Source organism: Neovison vison, chromosome 5, assembly GCF_020171115.1.
Source record: "Neovison vison isolate M4711 chromosome 5, ASM_NN_V1, whole genome shotgun sequence".
In the NCBI taxonomy this organism is placed as follows: Eukaryota; Metazoa; Chordata; class Mammalia; order Carnivora; family Mustelidae; genus Neogale; species Neogale vison.
Genome location: NC_058095.1, coordinates 19,692,216 through 19,701,273, shown reverse-complemented (window position 1 = coordinate 19,701,273; position 9,058 = coordinate 19,692,216). Strand labels below are relative to the sequence as shown.

At 48.2% G+C, this 9,058-nt stretch overlaps 2 protein-coding genes across 2 annotated transcripts; one reads left to right on the top strand and one right to left on the bottom strand.

Moving 5' to 3' along the window:
• Window positions 1–192: 192 nt before the first annotated feature.
• On the bottom strand, window positions 193–1,316 carry LOC122906175 (cytochrome c oxidase assembly factor 3 homolog, mitochondrial). The gene is made up of 2 exons (XM_044247859.1): window positions 1,055–1,316; window positions 193–705 (listed from the first exon to the last, which is right to left on the bottom strand). Exons 1-2 carry the CDS (start codon window positions 1,266–1,268, stop codon window positions 599–601), a joined length of 321 nt encoding a protein of 106 aa, XP_044103794.1. The 5' UTR covers window positions 1,269–1,316; the 3' UTR covers window positions 193–598.
• A 29-nt stretch (window positions 1,317–1,345) lies between these two features.
• Window positions 1,346–8,810, top strand: CNTD1 (cyclin N-terminal domain containing 1). The gene is made up of 7 exons (XM_044247860.1): window positions 1,346–1,800; window positions 4,711–4,786; window positions 5,045–5,213; window positions 6,188–6,350; window positions 7,006–7,150; window positions 7,782–7,878; window positions 8,454–8,810. The coding sequence occupies exons 1-7, from the start codon at window positions 1,632–1,634 to the stop codon at window positions 8,622–8,624; spliced, it is 990 nt and encodes a 329-aa protein (XP_044103795.1). The 5' UTR covers window positions 1,346–1,631; the 3' UTR covers window positions 8,625–8,810.
• The last annotated feature ends 248 nt before the right edge of the window (window positions 8,811–9,058 follow it).

Here is a 9,058-nt window from a genome sequence, read left to right as displayed (position 1 = left end):
GGTTCAGTCTCACACCACCCAGTGACCCCCCCCAACCATGATCTCTCCTTTAAATCAAATGGAAAAGATCTCACGGAAAAAGTAATTCTAGTTAAACATTTACAGCTCCCTGGGGCAAAGCCACTGCTGCAGCTATGGCCTGTGGAGCTTTCCAAGTCATGTCATTCGTCAGCCTTAACACACTCATGTGGCTCCAAGAGAGGTGACTCAGTTTATTACTCTCAACCTAACTCCCATCTTTCCTACTTTAGGCTCCAACATTACATAGAGCTGCCACCCCCACCCCCACAACAGCTAAACCCCTGGGAGGTAAAGAGGGTAAAACCACAAAGTCAGAAATCCTGAGAAAAGCCAAGGTCGCATAACTCTCAAACAAAGAAACAAAATACAAGAAGGGCTCAGTGACTGGACACAGTCTGTGTAAACTGGGCAATATTCCCTTGACCTGGCCAAATGCAAAAAATTCTTGGGCTCAATCATCGTCCAAGGTTGAGGCCAACAATGCTGGGTGCAGGCTTCGACTTCTACAGGGTCATGGGGCATCATTCACCACGTGAAGGGGCTCCAGCAGGTTGGAGACGTGCAGTGCCCATCCGGTTTAGGGTCCTGATGCTCTCGCCAGGGCGCGGGCTCGGGCAGCTTTGGCCTCGTCCTCCAGCTCATCTAGGAAACGCTCCTGGGACACGGAGTAGAAGGTGTAGCCATCTGGGAAAGTGGGTTCAGGAAATCTCTTGGGAGTACGCATATTGCCTTTTCCCAGACTCTCTCCACCACCCTTGTTACTCTCTCACCCTCCCAAATCAGTGATTCGATCTTCTGCCCTCTGCTTTTCTGAGCCCTGACCCCGATTCCGTTATTACTAATAAGTCATATTAAAAGAGCATTTTAAAATGACAAAATAAGGTACCTCAAACGCTTGGCTCGGCATCAGAAATGGCCAAGATTTTCACAGCTCGGGCTCTTTTTAGCACCCCACATTGCCCTACTACGCGCCTCTGCTCCCCTTCCCTTGTCCCCATATGCCTTCTACTGAGCCTACAGTCTGGACGGATACAAATAGCTAACACCAAGGCCCCGATGCCCAGGCCGGTCACGATGTTCCGGGTCCGCCGCTGTGGCAGACTCTTCTGCCACTGGGCGAGCTGCACCTGCCGCATGAACTGTAGCTGCTCGGGAGTCAGCTTCTCCCGAGTCGGGTCGATGCGCTGAGCCACAGGGCCCTTTCCACTCTTTGCATTGAGAGGGTCACCAGCTCCTGGGGCTGCCATGTTGCGGTTCCGCCCTCTTTACTCCCAGGGCGCGAGGGTTGCTGGGAATAACAGGGGATCCTGGGAGTTGTAGTCCGCGTTTTCTTTCCCGGCGCGAGTGCGGCTCTTGGCGTTAGCGGAAAAGCCGTGTGGGCGAAGGGGGAGGTGGCAAGCGGCCGAGCTTTCTGATTGGCTGAGGGGTCCGCGGCCGTTGGGGCGGGAAAAGGCTGTGGAGGGCTCGAGGCCGCAGTGGGTATTGGGTTTTCCTCGCTCTTGAGGTGAAGACAAGCACACGGAAGGCGAAAGATTCTGTCTGGAGTGAAGCTCAGGGGGTGGGTTTATGGATCCAGTGAGTCGCCCAGGTGTCCCCCGAGGCTTCTGAAGATGGACAGACCTGTGAGGTCAAGATTGGCCTCCCTCAGTGATTTCCAGTTCGGAGCTGTCGCCACAGAGACGATCGAAGACGCTCTGCTCCACCTGGCGCAGCAGAATGAGCAAGCCGTGCAGGAGGCTGCCGGCCGGATGGGCAGCTTCAGGGAGACCCGGATCGTGGGTGTGGACGCCGGGCTGGGGAACAAGTTTCATGGGAGACGGGGTGGGGGGGGGGCACCCGTCTTTGAGTCACCGACCTGGAGATTCCGTTTACCTTATTCATCCAAATAAGTGTTGTTAGTAACTACTAGATGCCAGGTCCAGGGGATGTGGGAACGGACGAGACCCCGCAGCACCCCACCCTTGTCTTCAGCCCCTACAGAGTGCTTACCCACACCACTTGGGGGAGAGCGGGGTAGAACCGAGATCCAGATTCGAACAAATCTGTAACTGACAACAAGGACGGTTAGATAAGTGACGTACCAGATAAAAGAAGCTTTTATGGGGATTGAAAGGAGTGATAGGGAGAAGTGAGGGTAAGAAGAATTAAGGTAGACCTTGAGGAAGGATGGCATTTGGGTTGGCGAAGGTGGAGGAGGGGGACAGCGCTTCTACCCAAAGGGTATGATAACCGAGTAAAGCTATGGAAATAGAGAAGCTTGGGGTGAGTGTGGAAGAAGAGTTGAAATTAAGACCAGAAAAGTCTGGAGACATTTCCGTGTGGAAGGCCAAGGGGAAGAGTTTATACATAGCTTACTAGGGAAACAAGACGGCATTGAAGGTTTTCAAATATGGGAGTGATGTGACTTTAGCCTTTGCCCTAGAAAAAGATTATGCTGGCTCTGATGTAAAGAATGGTTTGGAGTAGAGAGAGAGGAGGGAGATAGACCAGAGGAGTCTGTGTCAGTAGTTAGGCAACAGGGCAGACGGAATGACAAGGGAGGATGGATTAAAACATTTCAGAGATAAAATCTGGAGCTCTGCAGTGGATGAATTTAAGAGGTGAAGAAGGCGAAGATGACTGTGCGAAAGGGTTGAGCCTAAGAGAACGGGAGTATAGTGGTGCTGTTAAGAGAAACACACACATTCATTTAAAAAAAAAAAACAAAAACACAAAAAAAACCCCAGGAGGAAACGTGACCTTTGTTTGGGAAGGTAACAGATTTGGTTTTGGATCTACTGTGTTTCCAGTGCTTGTAGAACATCTAAAGTGGGGTTTCTGATGAGCTGTTTAAAAAATAAGTCAGAAGAGAAGTCAGAACTAGAGATAAAGTTTTAGGAGTTATCTTCATAATGATACTGTTGAAAACTGGCAGAGAATGAGTCTGAGAGGGAGAAAAGAAAAGAGAAGCAGGTCAAGGTCAAAATGTTCCCTAGGAGACATTTTGTGTTCAGGCACTTGGAGTAGGAAGAAGAGTCATGAAGGGAACTAAAAATATGGTTGGGGAGGAAGGAACAGAACCAAGACACCTTGGGAAGCCAAGAGTTTCCAGAAGGATGACGGTCAGCTGTTTCACATGCCTCAGGGATATGAACGATGGAATAAAGGTTGCAAAAGGGTGATGTTATTTAATAATTTGGACATATGTGCTGGCCTTTGAGATCATTGTTGTAGCAAGTTGGGAAAAGTAGAAGCCAAACTGCAGAACAATAGGGAATTCATGAGGAAATGGAAGCAGCAGGTTTAAGCCAGCCTTTCAAGAAGGTTAACAGTGATAGAAACTAGGGAAATAAAGAGCGGTAGCTTAAGAGGATAGAAGGGGAGAGTCTTTCAATTAATAGATGTGTTTATAAGTGCAGGATGGAGAGCCAGTAGGGCAGGGAGGCATAACCGTTATGCATTGCACCTAACCCTACCTCAGTTTTCTTGGCAAGTTAAACTAGAAAATAGAAACAATTGCCCAGATAATTCAGACCCAAACCAAAACAAAACCAAACAACTGTATACTCACAAACAAAACAGAAAGGAAGCCTAAACTCCAGCAAATAAAAGGACTAATAACACACAATTATGTGTTTTAGGGTATTTTGCTTAACTGCTTAAGCTAATCTGCTGATTGGCCACTGCTAGCAGGGTTTTAGTTTCTGTAACAGTAAAGTTTTATACATATGTGTAACACATCAAACGGACTGTTCAGCTTTGTGCTAGCATGACTTCCATGTACCTAAGAAAGTCGAACTTTCTCTGAAGACACATGGTCATTCAACTGTGCACAATTCTTTACTGATCAGTGCTAAAAGTCCCAAGTTCTACAGGAGCTTCCTTTGTTAAGAACTAACATTTACCCTTGTTTCCACCCTCTTAATGAGATTGCAAACTAAACAGAATTCTATCTGGGGCTGTTCTTTCAAAGAGAAACAGAGGCAGCCTAAGATCTTGCCAAGGTATCTTGCCCTTCCCACCTTCCCATTGACTTTGCCCCCCCTCCCCCAAAGTGGGCTATATTCCCTGATCTAGGGGATATTTCTTCCAAACTAGCCACTCCATAGTAACAAACTTGTTCCTGGGGAGAAGTTCAGCCACCACAGATTCACCCAACAAACTGGTGGTGGGGAGAGGGTGTCCAGCTGTAAGGTGAATGGTGTTTGTAAAGCAATGGGAGTTCTCTAGAGGGCGGTTACTAAACAAACACTGTTGTAAAGAATATTGAAACTCCAGGAGGGCCTTTTTCTGTTCCTGTCAACATTCCACTGAAAACAGAATATAGGGGCTAGGGTTTTTAATCCATCCAAGAATTTCCCTTGAAGCTGGAGGTTCGCAGCATGGTGTAGAGGCCAACTCAGCCAGCTGGTATGTTTGTGTGTAGCTGGCCAAGCCTTTTATCAGCTGGGACCCACAGGAAGGCTCAAGGGTCACTGAGGGGGCTTGGGAAGCCCTTGTCTTTGGTGTTCAGTCAGTCTCCTTTTCGTGCCTCTGATCTGCTTGTTGGCAGGAAAGGGAACTCAGCTCAGCTTGGGTTGTTTGAGTCCCCTTTCTCACCCCCTGACCCTCTTCCCTTGGCCCCATCATGGCTTTTACACAATGCCAGGAGTTCACAGAATGGTTTTGGTTGCACCTTGTGAATTAGTCTCTTCTCTCTTGTTTCGGCAGAGTTTGTTTTTCTCCTGTCTGAACAATGGTGTCTGGAGAAATCCGTGAGCTACCAGGCTGTAGAAATCCTAGAAAGGTAAAGCCCTGGGCATAGTGGTACCTCTTAGAAGGACTAACGTACCCTTTAAACATCTTAAAAAGGAAAAAAAAAAAAAAGAAAGACAGTCGCCCTTCAGCACGAGACCTGCTTTGGCACCCTCTACTGCTTGCAAATGTCCAGTTTCTCAGCCAGGGACTAAGACTGGAGACTGGAGATAGGGTAGAGCTTGCTGCACAAACTTCCTTTAGTTTGAGTGAGTGTGGATTGATTACTCTCCCCTTCCCTCCCTTCTAGGTTTATGGTTAAGCAGGCAGAGAATATGCACCGGCAAGCCATGGTCCAGCTGAGTGAGAAGAAGGAGCCTCAGAATTGGAAAGCTCTGAAAGAGCAGCTTTCCAGCAAGTTTGTCCTGCGTCTTGTGTCGTGTGTTCAACTGGCGAGCAAACTTTCCTTCCACTACAAAGTAAGGAGCGGGGGTCCCTCCTGGGCACCTGCGTGGTAGCAGAAACCAGCTCGTCCGCAGGCGACTGTGAGAAACCGCCTCCTAAGCTAGGTGTTATGACTCCTGTAGAAATTCCAGAGTGCAATTATGCTTCCTAAATAAGCACACCTCCTACACACACACACACACACACACACACACACACAGGTAGTTCTTTAATAGCCTACGGTTCTGTTCCCAAAGTGTAATTGCTGGACAGATGCCATCATTTATGCAGGTCACCTTTCCTCCCCTTGGACTCAAGGACAGTTTACGTAAGGTGCCTGAATTGCCAACAGGCCTATCAGTGTTAAAGACAAACGGTTACATTTATAGGGGATAAAATGTTTCCATACCCCTACCTGATGCCTGTGTGATAAAATATCATTCCCGCCACAAAGATTCACTGTCTTCTGTGGCCAGAGGCTGCACTCGGTGCCATGGGTACAACAAGTGAAAATATTGCCAGCACCCTCAAGGAATTTATTATCCAACGGGAGGAGACATGCAGGCAGATAATGTGGGAGCACGCTCTGATGAGTAAATACAGACAGCTATGCGTGTACCTCCTTGGCCTTGGAAAGTCAAGCAAGTGTATTTAAAGAAAACGACTTCTTGAAGGCGGGTAGGTAGGCGTGGGCAGGAGATGGGTGGATGCTAAGAAAGAGGGAGAGGCATTCAGGAAAGCAGGGAGAGAGGAAAAGGAGGAGAGGGAGATCCAGACACAGGAAGCAGCACGTGTACAGGTTTGGAGAGCTGGACGGTCTCAGGAACTGCAAGTAATCCTGTGTGACAGGCGTGGGGCGTGAGGGGCCAACTGCCAAGGGAGACGGCGAGATGAAGGCATGGGCTGGACTGTGAAAAGCTTTGTATGCTACGCCAAGATGCGTAACCTTTAGTCTGACACCTCTCTCTCTCTCTCGCTCTCTCTCGCTGTTTTGTTTTTCTTTGCTCAGATCATCAGCAACGTTACAGTCCTGAATTTCCTCCAGACTCTAGGGTATGTGCACAGTAAAGAAGAACTGCTGGAGTCAGAGCTTGATGTTTTGAAGTCCCTGAACTTCCAGATCAATCTGCCCACTCCCCTGGCATATGTGGAGATGCTTCTAGAGGTGTTAGGTATCTACTGTGTCGGAGGGTGTGGGTTGGCATCTCCGTAGAAGGCAATAAGCATGTGCCCAGGGCTTTGGAAGCAGTGGGCAGAACCCGCCAGTGGGAAATGGCCAGAAGCCTGGGATGACCGAATCCCGTGTTCCTTTGGTACCTGTCAGGGACGGAGACTCTGGTCTCAGCATCTGGCTGGTCTCACTAGGCACTCTCTTATTACAGGATCAACGAGGTGATTTTCTAGAGAGGGATGAGATAAGAGGGGAGCAAGCAAATATATTCTAATTGTGTGTACACGGCAGATAGAGATTTCAATATCTTCCCCTTTATCCTTTAAAACTGACCTCCAACTAGGAACGCCTGGGTGGCTCAGTGGGTTAAAGCCTCTACCTTCAGCTTGGGTCATGGTCCCAGGGTCCTGGGATCGAGCCCCGCATTGGGCTCTCTGCTCAGCGGGGAGCCTGCTTCCCCCTCCCTCTCGCTCTACCTGCCTCTCTGCCTACTTGTGATCTCTGTCTGTTAAAAAAAAAAAAAAAAAAGTCCTCCAACTAAAGAGGTTTCCTACAGTAGAAAACATTAGCTCAAGAGCTTTGTGTCACATGTCAACGGTGATAGTGATCAGAGAGGACCCACTTACCGCTCTTTGCCATGCCCATACTCCATCTAGGATACAATGGCTGCTTGGTCCCAGCCACACAGCTTCACGCAACCTGCCTGACTCTGCTCGACCTTGTCTATCTCCTGCATGAACCCATATATGAGAGCCTGCTGAGGGCTTCCATTGAAAACTCTGTACCCAGTCAGCTGCAAGGGTAAGCCAACTCCTTCGGGTAGGCCCCTTCCAGAAACAGTGTTTGAAGCACACCTCGAGAACATACCACGGTAATGGAATTTACCCAATAAGGCATCCAGTCCACAGATAACCTGCACAGGTCACTGGTTTTAATGAACTCCGAGTAGTTACTTAGATGCAGATGACTGAGCCCCACCAGCAAAAACTGGAAAGGATTTTGCTTTTAAATTTAAATGACTGCAGGTAATTAACATACTTTCTTTCATAGTTCTTCCTTTACTGCTGTTTCGATTTGAGATTACTGGACTGCCTTTTAGTCCCTTAGGAAAAAAAGACAGTCACAGGGTTGCCACTTAGACAAAAGGGTTTGATTACTGTAAAGTCAGACTGGTAAAAAGGCTCACAGTTACATGTGTTAGGGAGGCAGATGGGACAACAAAAGCCGATAAACCAGTCAGAAGGCTCAGGTTTTGATCCCAGGTGGGTTGGGGGAGGAGGCCAATTAGCCATCACTTGGGCATTTCCTTCGGTATCTAAAAAAGTCCAAGATGATCAACATAAACAACTCATAGTTGAAGTCCCATGGCCCTCAGATTTGGAAGGTCAAGTTCCATTCAAGCTCCAAAATTGATATGGTTTTAATCACTCAGGGAAAAGTTTGTTTCGGTGAAGGAAGACTTCATGCTGTTGGCAGTAGGAATCATTGCGGCAAGTGCTTTCATCCAAAACCACCAGTGCTGGAGCCAGGTGCGCACCACTGACCAGGACTGGTATGGCCAGAATTCACTCAACAGAAAGCATTCTCCCATCGGTTAGGGGAAAAGAGAAGACAACTTATAAAAAATAAGTCAAGACCCAGCATGAGGATGAGTAAGCAGGATTTGGGGGGCGGGAGCACTAGGGCAGGCCCGAAAAGCCCTCTCGTTTTCCCCTTATGGAACTGGAAATGAAGGGTGACATTCAGCTTGTTCCTCTCCCTTTCTGATGACAACCTGCTATTACGGTCAGATCCAGTAAGTATGCGCTCCCCAGTAGAAGCCAATGTCTAGGCCCCAATGCCGTCTTCATATTTCATAGACCTTATCTCCAGCAGAATAAAATGTCTAGCAGAAACTTTCCAGGCTCTCACTATCAGGGTAAAGGGATCCTAATGTCACCTGGCCATTGGCAAACACTGGGATCTGGATTTAATCTCCTCTGCAAATGCAGAGAAACAAAAAAATTTACATATGGCTTGAGAGAACAGGCCAAGGGATGTGTCTGTCTGTGCGCTAAAACACGGTGAGGTTATTTAGTAATACGCAATCTGTCTCCTTCTGTAGGTTGTGGGGCATTTGCACAGCATCACAGGCATTGCCTTGGAAAGCATCGCAGAGCTCTCTTACGCAATCCTAACTCACAGCGTGGGAGCCAACACGCCTGCACGACAGCAGCCGGCTCCTCCCCACCTGGAGGCCAGAGCTCTGAGGGCCGCCGCTGCCTCCAACACGTGAGCTGCCTCCAACACAAGAGGTGTGCTCAGCCCACCAAGTATAAACAGCCTTCCTCACCGCGCTCAGCCCTCCTTTCGTTTACTCTCCGACTCAGGATACAGAAGTTCTGAGTATCTTTTTGAACTATGTTTTTGTATTCCAACTTCATGCTCCTTTTTCTGCACCAGAGAGAGCGTTAAAGTTGACAAGCAGGTCCTTTTCACCGTTATCAAGACTGAAAATGCCAAGGAGCTGGGAGGAGACAGAACATTAGTGAAGTTGGTTCGTTTTTGTTTAACAAGATATTTATAGCTTTTCCTTAACTGTTCACTTCATTGAGAGAGGACACCAGACATGGAAATTAGTATTAACCAGGGGCTTGAAAACCGGGACTGTTTGGGTGACCTTGACTGATCATCAAGGAGGCAGCCTTTATCTCCCCTTCAAGTTAGCTT

What these genes read in the sequence shown, in the direction of transcription:
- LOC122906175 (XM_044247859.1), bottom strand. Translation starts at nt 1,268, where the DNA reads ATGGCAGCCCCAGGAGCTGGTGACCCTCTCAATGCAAAGAGTGGAAAG. An exon ending in GGCCTTGGTGTTAGCTATTT is followed by an intron (nt 706 to 1,054) that starts GTATCCGTCCAG and finishes CCACTTTCCCAG; the next exon opens with ATGGCTACACCTTCTACTCC.
- CNTD1 (XM_044247860.1), top strand. Translation starts at nt 1,632, where the DNA reads ATGGACAGACCTGTGAGGTCAAGATTGGCCTCCCTCAGTGATTTCCAG. An exon ending in CAGGGAGACCCGGATCGTGG is followed by an intron (nt 1,801 to 4,710) that starts GTGTGGACGCCG and finishes TTGTTTCGGCAG; the next exon opens with AGTTTGTTTTTCTCCTGTCT. An exon ending in GATGCTTCTAGAGGTGTTAG is followed by an intron (nt 6,351 to 7,005) that starts GTATCTACTGTG and finishes TACTCCATCTAG; the next exon opens with GATACAATGGCTGCTTGGTC.